Source organism: Hibiscus syriacus, unplaced genomic scaffold, assembly GCF_006381635.1.
Source record: "Hibiscus syriacus cultivar Baekdansim isolate YM2019G1 unplaced genomic scaffold, ASM638163v2 tig00111843_pilon, whole genome shotgun sequence".
Taxonomy (NCBI): domain Eukaryota; kingdom Viridiplantae; phylum Streptophyta; class Magnoliopsida; order Malvales; family Malvaceae; genus Hibiscus; species Hibiscus syriacus.
In genome coordinates, this window is record NW_024063198.1 from 283,971 (window position 1) to 305,426 (window position 21,456).

At 36.9% G+C, this 21,456-nt stretch overlaps 2 protein-coding genes across 4 annotated transcripts; both read left to right on the plus strand.

Annotated features, from left to right (window-relative positions):
• The first annotated feature begins 359 nt into the window (after nt 1-359).
• Nucleotides 360-5,220, plus strand: LOC120172162. Its single transcript, XM_039179696.1, has 10 exons — nt 360-414; nt 830-927; nt 1,260-2,185; nt 2,227-2,438; nt 2,551-2,654; nt 2,749-2,839; nt 3,195-3,270; nt 3,366-3,480; nt 3,569-4,100; nt 4,674-5,220. The coding sequence occupies exons 1-10, from the start codon at nt 404-406 to the stop codon at nt 5,164-5,166; spliced, it is 2,658 nt and encodes an 885-aa protein (XP_039035627.1). The 5' UTR covers nt 360-403; the 3' UTR covers nt 5,167-5,220.
• Nucleotides 5,221-7,939: 2,719 nt separating this feature from the next.
• On the plus strand, nt 7,940-13,031 carry LOC120172147. 3 transcript variants are annotated; one of them, XM_039179688.1, is made up of 11 exons: nt 7,941-8,084; nt 9,036-9,044; nt 9,094-9,282; nt 9,380-9,516; nt 9,710-9,754; nt 9,842-9,895; nt 10,122-10,226; nt 10,310-10,513; nt 10,728-10,813; nt 11,380-12,401; nt 12,498-13,031. In XM_039179688.1, exons 3-11 carry the CDS (start codon nt 9,102-9,104, stop codon nt 12,719-12,721), a joined length of 2,058 nt encoding a protein of 685 aa, XP_039035619.1. In that variant the 5' UTR covers nt 7,941-8,084; nt 9,036-9,044; nt 9,094-9,101; the 3' UTR covers nt 12,722-13,031. The 3 variants fall into 3 exon arrangements, with proteins under 3 accessions (XP_039035620.1, XP_039035619.1, XP_039035621.1); XM_039179689.1 differs by lacking the exon at nt 9,036-9,044 and having other exon boundaries at nt 7,940-8,085; nt 9,053-9,282; XM_039179690.1 differs by lacking the exon at nt 9,036-9,044 and having other exon boundaries at nt 7,941-8,085; nt 9,139-9,282.
• The last annotated feature ends 8,425 nt before the right edge of the window (nt 13,032-21,456 follow it).

Here is a 21,456-nt window from a genome sequence, read left to right on the forward strand (position 1 = left end):
TGACTAATATAGTTTCTGAACTATCATTCTATATATTATTATGATACTTAATTAACACCATTACTAATGTTATACTTGAATTATCATTTCATGCATTATTATGATATTTGTGTTAAAATTATTATTAGCCATCAAGTACAAATCCACGGGTATTATAATAATACAAGACTGATAATTCAAATACAATATTGAACATTTTTGTCAAAGCGCACATATCATATTAAATCTTTCAAAAGTAAAAATACAATATTAGATATTTTATAAAAATACATGTATCGTATTAAGTATTTTAAAAGTATAAATACCATATTAAACTTGTTTGAAGTATAGGTATCAAAGGCAAAATACTAAATGTGGTTGTATCGGATAGTGTTGAAGATTCCATTGGCTCGGGAAGGAACAAATGGTTTGGAGGTATTTATTTATTATACTTTTGCACAAACTAATGTTGTTACCACTTGTCTTAGCTGAATTTTGGCTATTTGTTTAGTGGTTTTCTTTGTTTACTTGTGACCAGCTGGTACAAGCATAACGCTTTGATGGGTTTATCTGAAGATAGTTAGCTGATTAAGTTTTTAATTATTTTTCTTACACTAAATGATTCTTTACTTTCAATCAAAGGTATTCGGTATCAATGAAGCAGAGAGTAATCAGATGATATTTAGGGATAAAATTTGACGCATGCATAATCTTGAAAATAACTCTCATGATTGTCTGAGGCTTTGGGCAGATAGTGGTCCTGGAGTGAGGATTCGTATCTTATCCTTAAATGGGTTTAAATTATAATTGACGGTTTCCATGTTGTGGACTAATGACAATTCATAAGTAGTTTGCTTTTAGGAATTGTGGGAGCTGGATCAGCTGGACTTGTTTTGGTAGCAGGGCTTTCCTTTGCAGCAATGTCCCTAAGTAATCGGAGTGCTTCGAGTAAGTGGTCTCTTTCAGTTGCACTTGGTTCTATTTTACTATGGTTTTCTATTTGTGTATATGTTTTTAATTTTTCGCAATTCTGTCTTTAATCGGATTCGTTTGGGAATGCTTCTCCAAATGAGTTTTTCCAATGCAAAAGCACCGCTTTTCCAGCTTGATTTGAGTCAATAATCACTTTTCAAACGTGAATTTTTGGCTGAGAATGAGGTGTTTGGGATTGCTTTTGTGTTTCAAACAGATTTTTGGGCAAAAAAAGCTTCCATAAGCATTCGCAAAATAACTATCACTGTGAACTGGTTTTGAATGCCTGTACCATTTGTTGACTGCAGGGACAAAGCAGCAGTTGCAACCCTTAACAGTTCAACAGGAAGTTTCAATTGATACTGAAGGTGAAAAGGCTGAAGAAAATGAAATTGAAACAGGAATACACAAGGATCTTTCGGCACCTTCAGAATTCAATGACACTTCTGCTGATAATTATATTGATAATGCCAATGGGACATACTTAATTGACAGTTCCACATCCAATGACAATAATGTCAGTAATACTGTTCCAGTTCCAGGAGACATGCAAAATGGTTCATCTTTGGATGGGGAGTCAGTTTTCCCAGACACAACTGCAACATCATCTAATTTGCCTGAAACTGAAACTGTCGTTGGCTCTTTTGTTGCATCAAGACTTAATGAATCAGATAGCAACCTTGATATAGATTCACCTGAAGTGACTTCCAAGATTGAAGACAAATTGATTAATGTGCAGGAAAGTATTGTTGATACTAACTTGTCTGACCCAATAAACCTAGACAATGGTTTTGATGAGGGATTACTTGGACCAGAAGGAAAAGATAATTCCTATATCTCGGATTTTTCTTCTAGTTCCAGTTTAGTCACTGATCCTTCGATTGTGAGCTTCTCAATTAGTTCAGAGTCGGAACCAATTGAAGAACATCAGATTGTACCCGAAGACAATATAGAAACCATAGAATCATCTCTAACTGAAGAAAACCTCGAGAGCCAAAAACTGTCTCCGTTCTTAGTTGAAATAAAGAATTCAATTCCGGAAGTGAAAGAGTTAAATGATACTAAGTCATCTGAAACAACGCCTGTGCCAGCTCATTTGTTAACAATTGAGCAAGGGAACATAGATTATAATGAAATAAAAGATATCATACGAGTTTCTGAACCACCAACTCCAAGGAGTTACTTCTCCCCAGCTGGTATACCTGCTCCGTTTGTAGTTTCCTCAGACCTACAGGTTCACCCAGGGAAGGTTCTAGTCCCTGCAGTTGTTGATCAGGTTCAGGGGCAAGCACTTGCAGCCCTTCAAGTTTTGAAGGTATTTCTTTCTTACTGATATGCAGAATTATTGGAGTATTGGATAATATGAGAACTTGTGACATATATCTCAGTCTTTTCCAGGTTATTGAGGCTGATGCACTACCTGGTGATCTCTGTACACTTCGTGAGTATGCTCGGTGGTTAGTGTCGGCAAGCAGTGCTCTTTCGAGGTATAGGTGCTTTCCTTGTTTTTCCTATGTATGGAAGTGCGTGGCCTTTTGGAAATTAGCATGTTATAGGTACCTTCATGCTCATAAATTTAATTCTTTTTGCTATTTGCAGGAATGTTGTATCAAAAGTTTATCCTGCAATGTACATTGAGAATGTTACTGAACTTGCATTTGATGACATAACAACTGAAGACCCTGATTTTTCATCGATTCAAGGTTGACAATAGGATTTCATATTCTTGGTCATATTGGTAGAGTAACTTTCTTTTTTGTTATAATTCATTATTTCTAATTGAGTTGCATATTTCAGTCTTGGCAGAGGCTGGACTTATCTCAAGCAAGCTTTCAAATCAAGATTTATTCAGTAACAATCTAGGTCCATTTTACTTCTCTCCTGAAAGGTATTACTGTTCACACATTGAACTTTTTCAAAACTGATAATCTTTTTATCTTGGTTAATTTCCTGAATATCTCCTGAAAGATTCTTATCTCCTGAAAGGTATTATTGCCCATCTGCAGGTTTATTTTTTAATATCTAATAATGATTCTTAATTATTTTCCCAAAGTTGTCTTAACCCATTTTCATTACAACTTATTTGCAAAATGTTAATGAGTATGTTCTTACCCTGACTTAAACCTAAAATAATGAATGGAGTTGCTGCACTTTTATTTATATTACCATTAATTGCTTTATTTATAGATAAAAGTGTACTGTTTTGTGGTTGGCCTCTTATTTTCTCCTTTTTTTTACTCCAGCCCTCTATCACGTCAGGATCTTATATGTTGGAAAATGGCCTTTGAGAAAATACAGCTCCCAGAAGCTGACAGAAAGGTTGCTAATTTTGACTTTATTTGTTTGTTCATTTCGTCTTCTTACATGTACTAGTGGATATGTTTGGTATTAATTTTACCATTGTGGTTATGTAGATACTCTACCAACTTTCTGGTTTCATAGACATTGATAAGATAAATCCAGATGCATGGCCTGCACTCATGGCAGACTTGTCTACTGGAGAACAAGGAATAATAGCACTTGCATTTGGTAAGTCATCTCAATGGTAATTACTTTCTCTAAGTTTCATCTTATTTTGATGATTGATATGCCTTTGTTATTGTCATTATCCCGATAGGTTGTACAAGAATGTTCCAGCCAAATAAGCCTGTGACAAAAGCCCAAGCTGCCATTGCTATTGCAACTGGTGAAGCTTCTGACGTAGTAAGTGAGGAGCTTGCTCGTATCGAAGCTGAATCAATGGCGGAAAATGTAGTATCTGCTCACAATGCTTTAGTAGCTGAAGTTGAGAAAGATATTAATGCTAGTTTTGAGAAAGAACTTCTGATGGAACGGGAAAAGATAGATGCTGTGGAAAAAATGGCTGAAGAAGCAAAGCATGAACTGGAAAGGTTGAGAGCTGAGAGAGAGGAAGAGAATATTGCCTTAATGAAGGACCGTGCTGCTATTGATGCTGAAATGGAAGTTCTTTCACGGTTAAGGCGTGAAGTGCAGGAGCAGTTGGAAAGCATGATTAGTGACAAAGTAGAGATATCATATGAGAAGGAAAGGATTAGCAAACTACGAAAAGAAACAGAGGATGAAACCCAGGAGATTGTCAGGTTACAGCATGAGTTGGAGGTGGAAAGAAAAGCCTTATCAATGGCCAGGTAAGGAGATGAGCTTGATTATTATGTAGTTTCAACTTTCAAAATTGATACTTCAATAACTTAATAAAGGGGAACGGACAAATGACTTTTAATATATGTATATTAAATGCTTTATTTTATGGGATAGTAATTTCAAGAACATGGATAGCATGATAGAATATTTTCTCTTATATCTTTGTGGCTAAATAAATTGGGTGAAACCTTGCTCAATTCTCATTTCTTTGCATTTACCAGACTTCAGATAGATTCATGCATATCTGCTCAATCAATTGTCACCTTTTTTACTGGATATTCTATTAGGTAAAGCTATAGGGATGAGAAAGACAATTGGATTCTCTATGATGGTCATATTAATGTTTCTGCTGTGTTCCTTTTTTTTTTGTGGTAGAAAATTCATGAATAGCTTTGGCTTTTCTTCTTTTGGGGTTGACACTATCATTTGGAGATTCTGTTTTTACCTCTTGTTCGTCTTTATTTTGTTTGTCATTTGCTGTTTAATTTTTCTGAGAGATATGTCCCTGTTCTATTCTCATTTGGTTATGTAATATATGGTACAAAACTTCATAAATTCAGGGCTTGGGCTGAGGATGAGGCAAAAAGAGCAAGAGAACGGGCAAAAGCCCTGGAGGAAGCTAGAGAACGCTGGACGAGGCACGGCATCAAAGTGGTCGTAGACAATGACCTCCGTGAAGAGAGCGTTGCAGGAGATACATGGGCAAATGTGGAGAAGCCAGTTACAGTTGAAGGAACTATTAGACGGTTCGAGGCTTTGTTGGGAAAGTTTAGGATATTGGCTAGTGAAGTAAAAGGCAAATCTAGAGAATTCATCAATAAGATTGTCCAGAGGATCCAGCATTTGATTTCGGTGTTGCAGAAGTGGGGCTCCGAGGCAGGTGCAAAGGCTGAAGAATTGAAAGACGGGGCTGAGTCAAAGGCAAGGGGATCAGTACAGGAGGTGCAGCGGAGCACAGCGGGATTCAGCTCGGCCGTTAAAGAAGGTGCAAAACGAGCGGCAGAGGATTGTCGTGAAGGAGTTGAGAAACTCAGCCAGAGGTTCAGAACATAGCCTCCAAAGAGGTCAGTATTTTGATGGACACTAATAAATAAATTTTGCAGCTGAGAAGCATTTAATTCTTCCTCTGATCTCTGTCAGTTCATATATAGATAGTAGGAGCTATCAATGCGATGATATTGTAGTAATAATTGAAATCAATTTGCTGCTGCTGCTGCTGCTGCGCTGTTTTGTTTTGTAGTAATAATTCAATATAAGTTTTGAATACTATGAAACAAATTTTTAGTATGGTCCAATGGTATTGCGCTGAAATTTATTCAATTATTTCTAATTAAAATCAGAGTGGAATTGATAAAATATGTAATTATGAGGATCAGATGTGTTATTATAAAAAATTATTTAATTCTCATGTTAATAATTTCAGTTAATAGTAGTTAACCGCTGATGGCTTAAATAAAACTGAATTAAAAATTAATAATCTAATTAACAGAATTTTCTATTTAGTGGTCAAAATAGAATCAAGTCAATAGATTAGTGACTTTCGGGTAGGCTACCTTATAATTTAACTATAATAAGATTATGGAGAATGTGGGTCATGGTCGAGTTTCGGTCGTTTCGATCGCAACTTGAGATTTCCCATCTCTACTCAAAATTCAATCCGACCTGATATTTTTAGAAGAGTCTCACCTCTCTCGAAACTAACCCTAAACTCGTGGGTGAAAATCTACTCCAACCTAACACGAACCTTAAAAACTCTAGATTCACTAAACCAAAAACAAGACCTTTTTCTAAAGATTATTTCTTAAAATAAGCTAGAGAAGGGAAACAAAACCACAAAATAACAAATGAAATGGAAAACATGCATCTTTTGGGTATGATAATTTCCGATGATTCCAACAATGAATACAAGGAGTATAGTTTTATGTTGGTCTTATTTGACGCAGACAGCGGAAGGAGATCGAAAGCAGTGTACGGGAATGATTTTAAACTAGATTCATAAACATCAAACAACAATAACAACAAAACCCTATTCCCATATGTAATTGGGTAAGGGAGAGGTAGTGTAGTAGGTTGCCCCCAACGTCAGGTTGAGAGCAGCTTCCGTGGAAGACCTCCGACAGTCAAGGGAATTAAAAATAAAGATAAAGATAAAATACAATGCATGTATAAATAAATAAATACATAGTTGAACAGTCTTCATATGCGCGTCTGTAGTGGGAAGTAATCCCTGCGTAATAATCTCTGTATATAGACAGAAATGTAAGTCTCGGCTAAATTTAAAAAGAGGAAAGATGAAGGGAAGGAAAACATAGTAGTCAGCGATAGCAAGCTACTAGAAGGAATAAAGTCAAATGGGTTACCACCTAAACTAAGACAACACTACTCCGTTACTCTAGTTCTGGGCCTTCATAGATTCCAATGACAGAAAAGTATAGAAGTAGAAGTCATGGAAATTACTACAGAGGCATTAAAAAGAAGACAGAAATGCTACACCCCATGGCTGTGACCTACACTACTCGGCTACCATGGTCTTAAGTCTCCATACTTTCCTGTCAGAGGTCATGTCCTCGGTAAGTGCTAAATCCTTCAAATCAGATCCCAAAGCAGTCTACCCACTTCCTCCTTGGTCGTCCTCTCCTTTTGGAACCTTCGACTGTACTCTACCCTCCTGACCGCATCCGACGGTTGTCGCCTAAGGACATGCCCAAACCACCGTAGTCTTCCCTCCCTCAATTTTTCGGAAACAGACACCACCCCCAAGGACATCCTAATTGCAGAGTTTGGTGTCATGTCCCACGGAGTCTTACCACATGTCCAATGAAGCATTCTCATTTCTGCGACATCCATCCTCCTTACGTGATCCTTCTTGATTGCCCAACATTCTGATCCATACATCAACGCTGGTCTTATTGCCATTCTATAAAATTTTTCCTTAAGTTTTAGAGGCACCTTCTTGTCACAGAAAACTCCAGTAGCAACCCTCCACTTTAGTCATCCCGCCTTTATACGATGTGTAACGTCATCCTCTACACCCCATCTTTATGTAACATAGACCCTAGGTACTTGAAACATTCATTTGAGGGGAGAACGTGTCCATCGACGCATATTTCTACATATTCATCGTTTTGGTTCCCACTGAAATTTGAACATAAATACTCTGTCTTTTTAATATTGATCTTTAAACATTTTTCTTCCAAAGCAGTCTTCCAGGTAGCCAGTCTACTATTCATAAACATCAAAGTGTTTTCTAAAACAATACGCACCATATTCAAAATTAAGAGGCTTGAAAGAGATTTTTGAAAAATTGTAGAGTTGAATAACAGTCAGTTCGGTGACGATTGATGCAGTTGTCAATGATGATTTCAGATTTTTATTTTCAGATTTATGAGATATGAGTGAATTTATGGGAGGGAAGAGAATAAAAGAATGAAAAAGTAAAAGTTTTAGAAAATATATTTTAATCTTAAAACTGATTTTAATTCAAACTCGGCTATCCTTTTCTCAAACTTAATTTTAAATTTTTAAAAAGATTAAACTCTGATCAAATTCAAAGTCGTTGGGTCTAGATCCGAATCCGCTCATTCATTCATAAGCAAAATACATAGAAATTGAAGAAAGAGGCCCAAAGCTCAAGAAAGAGGTGAAAGGGTTGGGCTTTAGAATTGGAGTGATTGAGGGAATGAGAAGAGCACGTAGGCATGCCATATCTCCCACGTCAAACATCATGTACGTTTTCTTTCATTGAAGGTTAAAGAGGGTTCACCCTTTCCAGCTTTATATATATACGTTTCTCTTACAAATCGTTCCCCCGGAACTCTCTTTTCTTTTTCTTCCGCAACGATTTTCTCACCCGATCATTTTCCTTCGGTGATTTTCCCTTCCACCAAACACTCCCCAATCCCCTGCTCCTCGCCTCTAAATCCTTGCGATCGCTCAAGATTCTGTCTTTCCTCTAACCGATCTCATTCGCCGGTAAGTTAATCGATCGCTTCACTTATCATATATTTTGTGTTTTTCTTCTTCTACATTCAAACCTCTATCGCGGAACACTTGACTCGGAGCCCTAACTCGTTTAATTTGTTTTAATTATTTATTATGGTTTTATGGAGTTTTAGCTGTTACAAGCTCTAAAAAATGGAACTGGAAAGTCGGAGTTTTAATTCTATCTCGTGTGAATAATGAAAATTATCCGAAACTAAGTTCAGTAGTTATATTGTGGCTCGGTATTGGAATGTTTTAGAAAATGCGTCCTTCTTTCTGCTGATAATGCACAAATGAAGGTTCGATAAGTTATTTCTGTCAAGTGTAGACAGTTTATTGAGCTATGTTGTTCTGAAATATTTGATTGTCATTTTGAGTTATGGTTTGATTAATCTTTTCTTGAAATTAAAATTTTAAAATTTTCTACCTAATGGATTTTAATATTAATTCTTAGGTTCATTTTTAGTTGTTTTGCTGTGAAAATGCTAGCGGACAACTAGGCTACATTAATGAATCATTGTTATGAATGACTGGTATTTTAGCTATAGATATTTTCTTGCTGATATTAGTCGCATAAGTCGTGTATTAGATGGCTAGTGCGTAGTTTCAGATTTGGATAATGACAATTCCTCAGTCCTCAATGTTTTATTAAATAGATGAACTCTCTGTATGTTTTCAATTTACTAGGATCTTTCTGTATGAGACCTTTGCATTTAATTATCATTGTAGAATTGCTAAGCATGGGCATAACATTATTGCACTTGTCACTATGCTTACCACAGCGGCATGAATGTCTTGTATGCATATTGAGTGTGTTGGAATTAGGTAATGTTTGATAGCATATATTGGGTTTTTTCAATATGAAGATATTTGAAGCAGTCATATATGCATCACTAATAAGTCATTGAATGTAAGTAGATTTTTCAGGATCTTAATTTCTTCTCTCACTCCCTTTTAGTTGCAGTGGTATCTTTGAGTTAGTGGTTGTGCGTTGTTTGTTTGCATAAATGCCTGTTGCAAAACTCAAGGCTGCCAGTTCTGCAGATGTGATGAAATCAGAGGAGCCAAATGATTCTTTGGACACTTTCATCAGACAAGCTGTTGGAAAAGAGCCTCTCCTTCCATTTTCAAGGGCTGGAGACAGCTCAGTCCAATGGATTCAATTGCTGCATGCCTTGGATCAACAAGGTACTTGAAAATTAGTTTGTTGGTTCAAATCATTGGCTAGAAAATATTATATATCTGATGCTACTCTACTTGATTTTCTTGCCTATATCTCTGACAGAAATTCCTGGCTGGCCTTTACTCACTACCCTAAAGGTGCAGATGCAAAAGTGTGACAAGTGTTCGCGAGAATTTTGTTCGCCTATTAACTACAGAAGGCATATACGTGTGCATCATAGGTTTAAAAAGCTTGATAAGGTTTTCTCAGTCTTTGAAACAGAATTAGTCTATTATGTTGATACTTGAGATTTTTTCCTGCAATTTCTTCGTTTGATGCTTCTTTAAGATTCTAGCCTCTTGGAAATTTGAAATTTACCTTGGTTACTTTTGATGTTTTTTCCTTTTTACATCTCTTAGGACTCCGCTAAACAATGTTGATTTAACATTGTAGGATTCTGTTAAAAATAGGGACTTACTAGCTGCATTTTGGGACAAGGTACTTCTTTCTTTACATTTTCTGTTGCATATTCGTTTTAAGTCATCCTTACTCGTTTCTTTCCTTTCTTATTTATATCATATACAGCTTTCAGAGGATGAGGCAAAGGAAGTTATATCACTTGCGGATGTAGAATTGGAGGTAATTGTTTAGTATTTTTCTCCTACTGAATCTTTGGTACATCATTTATTAATATTCAAGCGACATCCACATTTGGTTTACATATTGTATTTGTTACTTTTGCAGAATCATCTTCTAACCAAATGATTGTTTCTTGCTAGGATATACATGCACTTATTGCGTGATTATTGGTTTTGTTTGTCCTCGACTCCTAAACAATTTCTTCCTTGCTAACTATACCTTCTAGGAAGTTCCAGGATCTTCAGTTATAAAATCATTGACAACACTTGTAAAGAGAATAGGGCTTCTTGCTGTGCCACAAGTTTGCTTGAGGGCAGGTTCTGCTCTTCTGGTAAGGAACATATTTGTTATGGATCTGAAAGCATGCTAATGCATTCTTATCCCATGGATGCCATATGCCCTAAATCTTTGCAGGACCTTGTCCAAGCTAGACCCACAAGGTTTCCAATATCTTCCCGAGAATTTTTTAGTATCCTTGATGATTCAAGTGAGAGGACTTTCCTTTGTGGTGCAGCAGTATCAATGCAAAAATATATTTTTGATGGGGAAGCGGGAAAGATTGGTCTTGAAACCAAGAACGTGGTTGCTTGTACCAGCTTCTTAGTAGAACAGAAATTGGTACTTTTTTTTCTTGTCTATCAAGGTTGATTTACTCGGAAGTTTTCATGCACACTTATTAGTTATGAATAATTTGGTTGGCAAGCATAATGCTATCCCTAACCATTGGTACAAGCAGTACAATATCAGGATAGGGGTGCTTGTGAATCTGTTTACTTTTTTAAATTTCTCCTTCATCATTTCAACATCAAATTAACCTTTGTTTTCTGTTCAGGTTAAAGCATGGCTTGCAGATAAGGATGCTGAAGCTTTGAGGTGCCAGAAGTTGCTAGTGGAAGAGGAAGAAGCTGCCCAGAAGAGGTGCATATTACTTATTCCCCTTGTCTAACGAAGTAATTTTTCATATTTGACCCACGTGAAAAGGTTTGACCGTTTGTAAATCTTCTCATTCCCTCTTTTCTCTAAAAATGTTCCTCTTAGCATAACCATAAGTGATTCTCTTTTAATCATCTCTGAGTAATGTCTGGGGACAAAGATCGGAAAAGTATTTTGAGTAATTTCTTCTCTTCCAGGAGTTAACAAACCTGAACATGTGGTATAATTACTAAATTACTTCCAAAATATGTGATGCAGACAGCTTTTCTCCCCAACTGATTTAAAGAGTGAAAAAAAGGGAAGAAGATACTGGTGTAAAAGTAATTTTGCATTTCTTGAACAGAAATGAGTAACTATAATTTGAAGGTGTAGAACTTGTATATGGAAAATTAATCATGTGATAGGTTTGACAGTGGTACCAGGTAGTTCCTAACACCTAAGTTTAGTGTTATTGATTAATTACATTATTCTTCTGAAATAGTTCAACATCTTGCAAAAAGAAAAATGGAAGAACCTTGGATTAGCTTATTCTTTTCATGATTCTTCACTAGGCAAGTTGAGCTTCTTGAGAGAAAAAGACAGAAAAAACTTAGGCAGAAAGAACAGAAAGCGAAGGAACAAAAACCCTGGGAGACGGATGAAGGTAAGCAGAACTTGGATAATTCATTGGAGGTTAATACTTGGGCTGAAGCATCCAGCTCTTCGGCTGCTTTTGATATTGATGGACAAAATGCAGTCATATCAACAGATCAAGTTCTTCCATCCCTAGAACCCATTCCTTTCCCTAACCCTGAGGAGGGTGTTGATGACAGAATTCAGATGGGGTTTAACAATGGATATTGTGAGCCAGGAACTAGTCAGAATGTCGAAAGACTAGTGGAGCCAGTAGATGGATGTCATCGTATAATTGTTGCTCGATGGCAGACTCCACCCAAATCACAGCATGTGGTGCTTAATGGTTTCCATGCTAATCATAATTCTCATGGATTTAAGCTCGGAGGGATGAATAAAAATGGAACAAACAGGGAAAGGACTGCCGCTATGGGTAATAGTAATAAAATGTGGAGCCGGAAATCTAAAGCAATAAATGATGGGGAGAGTTTGAAAATTAGGGTAGAGAAACAAGCTGCAAATCAACTAGATCTGAATAATAATCCAGAGCTTATAATTGGCTCTATATCTGTCCCAATAGGAAAAAATCTAGCTGAAGCCTGTGACAGGTACCCCGTGGAGTGTCAAACACCAAAGAGGAACAATGTCCAGGAGAGATTCAACAAGCATGATCATATTCAGGGTGTTACAAACCGATCAAACATTAAGTTTTGGAGGCCAGTGAGCCGACAAGAAAGAAAAACTTCACTGCCAGTCCAAAATAGTATTAGAGAAATTGAGGTAGAAGTGATCGCTGAAAATGCAGTCCAGATCTCGTCCAGTGAAAGCTGTCTAAGGCCATCTGCAGTAGATGATAGTGATGATGTAATAAGAATGACTCTTTCTTCAACACTCGAGGAAAGGATGCAACCAGGAAGCTTGCAGTTTGACAGCAATGCTGCCAAGGCCTTTCTTGCTGGGAGTAAGTTGGGATGTTTGATATATATATGCATATCTTTATTTGATATGAGTCCATTTTTACTCATCGTCTCTGATAAACTTCTGATTGGCCTTGTAGGATGGAAGAAGGCTATTGCAGGTGAACACGTGACCGTGGTTCTCTCCTCAAACCTTGAGCCTCCAGGGTGCTCAGAGGTTGAAGTTGACTCGTCAGAGAAATGTACGGTTAAGGCGGGGGCTAGTGAGGATTGGACTGTTGGGGCTGGCATATGCAAGTACAGAACGAAGCCTGAGAAGTGTGAAAAAATGAAGTACATTCCGAAACAAAGGTCTGTCACCTAGGAAGAGGAGGAAAGTGAGTGCAATTTTTATTAGCATCAGATCATTATCATATATAATATACTATTGCAGAGGCTCCAAGTTTTACCACCGGTCAGTCTTCTATCGGAAAGTAAGAGGTTTTGGCAGCATATGTTTTATGATTCTCTCCTGGTTTCTTAAGGTGATAGAGCAGTTTCAGCAGTCTTTAAAGAATTTTCTGTTTTGCTAATTGTTTTTAGTTGTCTAATTTGTTGCTGTAATAAATTGGGTTCGCCCTCTTGGAAAGGTCTCTTCTGGGGTTCAAGTGTTAGTCCATTTTTCTTATGTTTTCTTTGTACTCTTGACCATTGGGGGTTTTAAGATTTAAGTTTTTTCATCTTTTTGACTGATCGCAAAAGCACCATCAAGTTTGATCTTCACATAACCTAGAGGGGGAGGTTGCAACTTCGCATGATTAATACACGAAACTACTCTGGGAGAAGATCGCAAAGTTCTTGCTCTCCCCGGTGCCTGCTCCCTAGCCAATAGGTAGTCATGCTTAAGAGAAACATCATTGGTGGCCGGTATCCATGGGGGCTAATCTTGTTATCATGCATCTTGGAATTCCTCGAATTCAAGAGGTTCCAAAGCAATACAAGAAAGCAAACAAGGCCAACTAGATCCAAATTAGTAATCATCAAGTCTAACTAATCCAATAGAGTAATAAGCTGACTAGATAAGAATGTACCGTGCATACCCGCACAAATAAAAGTTTCTTGAGTATAACAGCAATCCCATAAAATATGAATGTAACCCCCTTTACTCGACCTAGACGAAATAGGTCAGATCCAGAAGGCCCATTAACTAGATTTCCCAAAATTTACCCAAACATTATTTTAAAATACTTTAAAATTAACCCTCACATTTATTTATTGCAAATAGTTTAAATAATCAAATAATAATTATACTTTAAATAAAATGTATACCAAATCCAAAGTTCAAGTCCATAGTCCAAAATCCAAAATAGAGTTTATGTTCAATGTCTCAAAATATTTAAACATATTAAATAATTAAATAATATTCAAGTAAAATAATAAGAAATAGAAAATCCGAATAAATGTCATACTATGGAAATAATAAAATCTTAATAAAGACGCAACTCCAAGCACCAATTTACCTAGCTCGAGAATCTGAAAGAAGAAAACTAAGGGGGTGTAAGCTACAAGGCTTAGTATATCTCTAAAGTGTAAACAAACACAAGTCACAACATAATCCAAAACAAACAATAATATTTATATGTCTAATCATCAATGGTATATACAATGTAAATGATATGAAAATGCACATGCACCCGTACATACTCCTATTACACCCCGAATAGTGGGTTTCCCAAAACCACACTAATTCCAACCTACACACCATAAAAGTGGAGTCTGCCACATAGGCAGAGGCCACTGAATCCGAAAAGAGTGGCATCCACCCCGTTGATTGAATGCACTGAACTTGCCCTATCAGAATTCATTCCAGCATGATATGAAAAATGACTTAGTATCCGATGTCTAATCCGATCCGAATAACAATATTTCTGAGGCATATATTAATTCCGAAGAATATATTTATTCCAAATCATATAATATGATTCACGATATTTTCATGCAATCACATATTTTGTACGAACATCACATAATTCTAATTTCGACAATTCATCATGCATCACATAATATTTTCGAATCATAATAAACATAACTAACTTCACACTCAAGCATGCTTTCAAGTCATATACCAAGCAACAAAGTAAATAGGCAAATAAATCAAACATATGTAGCACCGATAGAGACACACCTCGATAGATAGCTAGTGACGATAATAACCTCTATCACGGTCAGCTCGAGCAGTAGGTTGATCTGAATCAATGCATATGCCAAGTAACTTAATTAAATAAATTATTCTAAAATTAACTATGTAAATAACATACTAAAATTTGTCAGTTAACACTCACAGTCGACACGAGCTACACGGTTCGGTTCAAAGTTTAGGGGTAACGAAGGAGGAGGCGGTAACTCGATTTCCAGTTTAGGATGTCTTGCAAAAATTTATTGCTCGAATCAATATCAATTAACCCAAATATTTCAGATTAAATTTTACAACGAAAAAAATGATTTTTCTATTCGAAATGGGGACCAACAATGAGCATTTGGTTTGAATAAAGGTTTTGTCGGTATATTAGAGGGGACTGTCAGCAATGAGGGTGCATCGATAATAGCCTTCACGAGTTGGGAAGTTACGATCGACCTTACCATAAGCCCAAACTATTGGCCACCATACGACAACGGTGACAACACTTAAGCAGAGCGATCAGGGGTGCTTTCCAAGGACAACGATACTGTTTGGTTGTGACTCAGACCGACTGAACCTTCCCTGGTAATAACTCAACACTACCCCGACCCTATACGGTCGATGCGAAGCCCCCACGGAGGTGAGAACAATCAAGGTTCACGAGTTTTCATGAAACCCACACCATCGATGACGGCTTCGCATGGGGTTTGAGGTAGGGCACTAGGGATGGCAAACGGGCGGGTCGGGTGCGGATACCCCCTCCCCTATCCCCATACCTACCTAATATTTTCAAATCCACCACCCGCCCACCACCTATGATGGGTAAAAATTTTCAAATCCACACCCGCCCACGTAAGTACATTCTCAAATCCATCCCCACATCCATTACCGAACCGAATATGTACGCGACTAGACCCACATGACAACAACCTTAAGTTATACATAAGCAACAAACATAAAACAAACAAGTCCATTAAGAAGCATAATAAACTAAACGAAGGATTATATGAGTTAAGTGTTAACATAGAACTTAAAGTACATAAAACACCATAATAAAAGACATAATTAAAGCTTAGGAACATAAATGACAAACACATAATATTTTTGTTTTTTGGCACAACATTCTCAAATTTCAGACAATACTTGTTACATCTGTTACTCCAGTACTAGAATCATCATTCTCTATTTCCTCCAATTGAGAGCGCTCCAATTTAAATTCATTACTACCTACATATATAATATAATACAAAACTAATATAAGTTAGTAACTAAACTTTAATAAGATAATTAAGTAAAATTTAATAGGTATTTAGTGGGCGGGCGGATGCGAGGCGGGTAAGGTCTCAAACCCATCACCCGCCCACTATCTACGATGGGTACCACTTTCTAAATCCACACCCTCCCACTACCCACTAAAGTTATACCCATCCCCACCCTAATTGGAGCATATACGACGCGAAATTCAAGAAATTCTACTCGTTTACCATCCGTATAGGGCACTCGACGTTGATCGTCGACCTTACCCTAACGAACGAATGACCAGAACGGCGATAAAACCCAATGAATGACGGTAGAACAATGAGGGGAAAATGGGTTGCTACTAGGGTTTTAAAAATAAAAACGGGGTGTCGCACAGTGATATAATCAAGGGAAGTTTGGTCTAAAGCAAAATGGTCTAATTACAAGGCAAACACCTAATTAACCAGGGTTTTGAAAAATAACTACAAGTTTTCTAAATTTACAATTTTGTCACTGATTTCATTTTAGGAATTTAGGTTAAAATTTCCCAATTTCTAGGGTTTTAAATTGGGTATTTTTTGGTGTGTTACAATTCCCCCTAAAGAAAATTTTGGCCTCAAAATTTACCTGGAGGAAAAAGTTATGGATATTGAGCTTTCATGGCCTCTTCGATCTCCCACGTGGACTCATCATAACCCCGGTTACGCCACAAGACTTTGACCATTTTAACGGTCATTCTCCGAAGAACTTTGTCATCCCTCTCAAGTATTTCAATCGATTCCTCTATGAATCTCAAGTCGGGTCGGATCTTTACCTTATCCACATCTAATACATGTGACGGGTCAGCTCGGTAACGTCTCGACATATAAACATGGAAAACATCATGAATGTGAGGAAGATTATGTAGTAACTCAAGCTTATAAGCAACCGATACTACATGACGAACAATCCGATAAGGCCCAATGAAATGATGACTTAGTTTACCCTTCCGACCAAAACGTTGTACCTTTCTCCACAAAGATACTTTCAGGAAAACCTTATCACCCACTGCATACTCAATGTCTTGACGTTTCAGATCAACATAGGATTTCTATCTATCAAAGGCAATATTTAGTCTATCTCGAATCATCCTGACAGTTTGCTCTGTCTCATAAACTAAATATGAACCCAGTAATATATGCTCAACAACTCAGTCCAACCAATCGAAGTTAGATACTTACGTCCATATAGAGCCTCATACGGAGCCATATTAATACCGACTTGAAAGTTTTTATTGTAGGTAAACTTGGCCAACGATAAAAACTCCTCCTAACTGCAACTATAATCGACAACACAACCTCTCAACATGTCATCTAAAATCTGAATTACTCGTTCCAACTGACCATCGATTTTCAGATGATAAGTACTGAAATTCAACTGAGTAACAAGGACATTATGTAGAGACCTTTAAAACTTCGAGGTAAATCTCGAATCACAATATAAGATGATGGATAAAGGTACCCTGTGTAAACGGACAATCCCAACAATGTAAAATCGTGTCAGCTTATTCAAAGAATAGTCGACCCAAACCAGAATAAAATGAGTGAATTTGGTAAGAAGATCAACGATAACCCATATAGAGTCCTTTATCGATGGAGTTAAAGGTAGAATCGAAACAAATTCCATAATCACACGCTCCCATTTCCATTACGAAATCTTAATATGCTATTGCAACCCACAACCCTGATGGACGTTGATGCTCCGCCTTCACTTTCTAACAAGTCAAACACCGAGACACATAACAGACGATATCTCGTTTAAGTTATTTCCATCAATACCTCTCTTGGAGATTCCTATACATCTTTTCCCTTCCAGAATGCATAGAGTACGAACTATCATAAGCCTCACGAAGAATAACTTGTTTCAATATAGAATTTTTCAGAATACAATACCGACATATGAAACACAGAACACCATCTTGATCAACTGTAAAATCTTGAAATACACAACTCTCAACCTCTCTAATCTGATGAATCGAAAATGGATTGTTATGATGTTTCACACGGATCTCAGAAAGAAGAGTATGAACTACATGTAGCTCTACTAAGAGACTATCATCCTTAAACAAACTCATCCAAGCAAATAAAACCATCAAATCCGTGATAGCATTACGACTCAATGCATCCAAACCACATTAGCTTTGTCGGGGTAATACTCAATTTCATAATCGTAATCCTTGAACAATTCCAACCACTAGCGCTATCTTAAGTTAAGCTCTTTCTGACTGAGGATGTACTTCATACTCTTATGATCAGTGTAAATGTAACACTTCTCACCGTAAAGATAGCGTCGCCAAATCTTAAGGGAAAACATCACGACTGCCAACTCGAGATTGTGAGTAAGATAATTACACTCATAAGTCTTCAACTGCTGAGATGCATAAGCCACCACCTTCCTATCCTGCATAAGTACACATCCTAATCCAATGTGAGATGCATCACTATACACGGTATAAGCCTTACCAGGTTTAGGCTGAATCAAAATCCGTACTTCAGTCAACACATTTTTTAGCTTCCCAAAATTGGTCTGCTAGGCCTCAATCCAGTCAAAATGTACGTTATTTCGGAGGAGCTTCGTTAAAGGGGTGACGATAATGGAAAAAACCTCTATAAATCTTTAGTAACTAGCTAAACCCTGAAAACTCCAAACTTCTAGCACATTCTTCGGTTGTTTCCAACCCATAATAGCCTCAATATTCTTCGGATCCACCTTAATACCCTTCACAGAGACTATATGACCTAAAAATGTCACTTCTGAAAGCCAAAACTCACACTTTCTGAACTTCGCATACAACTGATTCTCTCTCAAAGTTTGTAACACAATCCTCAAATGTTTTTATGCTCTATTTTAGACTTAGAATAGACCAAAATATCATCGATGAAGACAACAAAAAATTGATCCAAATAAGGTTGGAATACTCTATTCATCATATCCATGAATGTGGTAGGAGCATTAGTCATACCAAGGCCATAATGAGTCCGGAAAGCCGTTTTTGATACATCAAAATCCTTAACTTTGAGCTGATAACAATCGAATCTCAAGTTTATCTTAGAAAATATCAAAGCTCTATAGAATTTATCGAAAATGTCATCAATATGAGGTACATATATTTGTTCTTAATCGTCAGTTTATTCAACTTCCGATAATCAATGCACAATCGCAGTGTATCGTCTTTCTTCTTAACGAACAAAATCGATGCTCCCAACGGTGAGACACTTGCTCAAATGAAACCCCAATCCAACAACTCCTACAACTGAACATTCAACTCATTAAGCTCCTTAGGTTTCATAGACACTAGAGTTGAGCCTGAGTACACCTCAATATCGAACTCAATCTCTTTACTCTTAGGCGATACACCAGGTAATTCTTCTAGGAAAATATCCAAAAATTATCCCACAACTTTGATATTTTCTATTCCATCATTAGATTGTCTTAGATCCAAAATATAAGTGAGGTAAGCTACAAACCCCTTCTTATTCATATTCTTAACTTTCAGAGTCGACATTATGTTGGTTAAAACCCTACGACGTTCTCTAATAAGGATGACTTCAGGATTATCTGAAGTTTTCAAAGTAACCCTTTTTAGATCACAATCCAGGTTAGCTCGGTGAGCGGTTAACCAATCCATTCCAAGGACAAAGTCAAAATTCCTAAAAGGTAACTTTATCAGATTATTCAAAAATATTTCACCGTGAACTTCTAATGGAAAATTCTTATAAACCTTATTCACTAGAGTATCCATAAGATGATTAAAAAAAGGACGCAACCTTGGTATTCTCAACAAAATTTCAAGACCCCTAGCTACCGCACTCGCCATATAGAAGTGAGTAGAAAAATTATCAATTAGTGCAAAATATGAAATAGAATGGATAGAAAATGTACCAGTAATAACATATGGCTTATCCTGATCCTCGTGCCTCCGGGGAGCATAAACCAACCTAGACTGTCTCACTGCAGATCTATTTGAACCCATACTCTGAGTCGGTTTACCTCTATTAGTCGAACCTGTACTAGAACCAGTCATTCGATCTACTTTAATATCTACCTCGAGTCGGTGCCTGAAGAGAAGCATGTGACTGACTAGGACTATAAAAACCAATAGTCAAAAGATGACAATCTTTGAAACGGTGCTCCCAAGACCCACATCGAAAAAACCCTCTAGACTTCCTCCATCACTCCCCATGATGCCTCTTGTTATAGTAAAAGCACAACGATATCTCATAAGCACCAGTTAAACCACAAACTCTAATAGTCAGAGCAACATATATCATTAGTCTCACTCTAGAAAAACCTTGAGAACTCGCATAATCTTTCGGTCTCTTACCAAACTAATTCACATAACACGTCTGAGTAGGTGGTCCTGGTTGTCTCTGACCTTTATTAGAATAATAGGGTTTAGGACTCGCAGGTAATGGCTCACTCTTCTTAGTAGTTATGGTTTGTCCAACTAAAGTATTCAACACAATGTCATGTTGTAAGGCAACCACCGAACGAATCGAAGGGCAGAGACCTATCAGGAACCAATCATACTTCTCATTCTCATTCGAAGCCAAACCTTAGAGCATACTCGACCAATCTTATAAACTTAATCTCATAGTAAGTCACAGACATATTATTTTGCTTTAGATTCATAAAATTCTCTAAACACTTTGCCAAATACTCAACCCCCATATAGCGATCTCAAAAAGCTTAATGGAGATACTCTCAAGTGGCTTGTTCTACCGGAACGGTATCTTGCTTAGATTCCCACCAATCTTGAGCTTCACTACTTAACAAAGATACAACAACCCTCAACATATGATAAACCGGGTAATCCATTTCTTCAAACAGTCGATGCAACTTCTTCAACTAGTACTTAGCATCAACGGGGTTAGTTTTAGTCTTACCTACAAATACAATCATCACAACAATTAAGAACTCAATCAATATGGGTTTCTTGACACCCTCAATCTAGCAGAGATAATAATAACTCTAAATTCACCGTAGCATTATTTAACTCAACAATCTCACTGTCCTCAGATCTTTATGATCCTTCACCCTGAGCCTGAGGTACGAGTGGGTCTTCATTCCCAGTCTGCTGAACTCCAGTCTGATTCACATGTTGTTTATCTCTTTCTGTCTCATTAACTTGATCCATAATCGAAGTTTGACCCACTTGGGTAGAGGGTCAATCTCAGACGGTATAGTATAACCTTAACCGATCGCTAATCGAGAACTCCTACGCGATGGTGTCATAAGAGCTATATACAAAAATCAACACCTAAAATTAAAATTGGTACTTGGAGTTTCCACTAGATAAAAATATAAGGGAAATCAAAGATTATAGTATTGTATAATTATTTAAAAAATTCTCATTCTAACTTGAAAATATTTTTTTGTAACCAAAAATTATTTTTCGATTAAAAAATCTTATGATTGAGACATACAGTCCAAGGGTTGAACCTCGCTATGATACCACAAAATGTAACCCCTTCACCCGACCCGAACGAAACAGGTCAGATCTAGAAGGCCTATTAATTAAATTTCCAAAAATTTACTAAAACATTATTTTAAAATACTTTAAAATTAACCCTCACATTTATTTATTACAAATAGTTTAAATAAACAAAAATAATTATACTTCAAATAAAATGCATATAAAATCCAAAGTTCAAATCCATAGT

What these genes read in the sequence shown, in the direction of transcription:
- LOC120172162 (XM_039179696.1), top strand. An exon ending in AAGTAATCGGAGTGCTTCGA is followed by an intron (nt 928 to 1,259) that starts GTAAGTGGTCTC and finishes TGTTGACTGCAG; the next exon opens with GGACAAAGCAGCAGTTGCAA. An exon ending in TGATTTTTCATCGATTCAAG is followed by an intron (nt 2,655 to 2,748) that starts GTTGACAATAGG and finishes TGCATATTTCAG; the next exon opens with TCTTGGCAGAGGCTGGACTT.
- LOC120172147 (XM_039179689.1), top strand. Translation starts at nt 9,102, where the DNA reads ATGCCTGTTGCAAAACTCAAGGCTGCCAGTTCTGCAGATGTGATGAAA. An exon ending in TCTTAGTAGAACAGAAATTG is followed by an intron (nt 10,514 to 10,727) that starts GTACTTTTTTTT and finishes TTTTCTGTTCAG; the next exon opens with GTTAAAGCATGGCTTGCAGA. An exon ending in GAAGAAGCTGCCCAGAAGAG is followed by an intron (nt 10,814 to 11,379) that starts GTGCATATTACT and finishes ATTCTTCACTAG; the next exon opens with GCAAGTTGAGCTTCTTGAGA.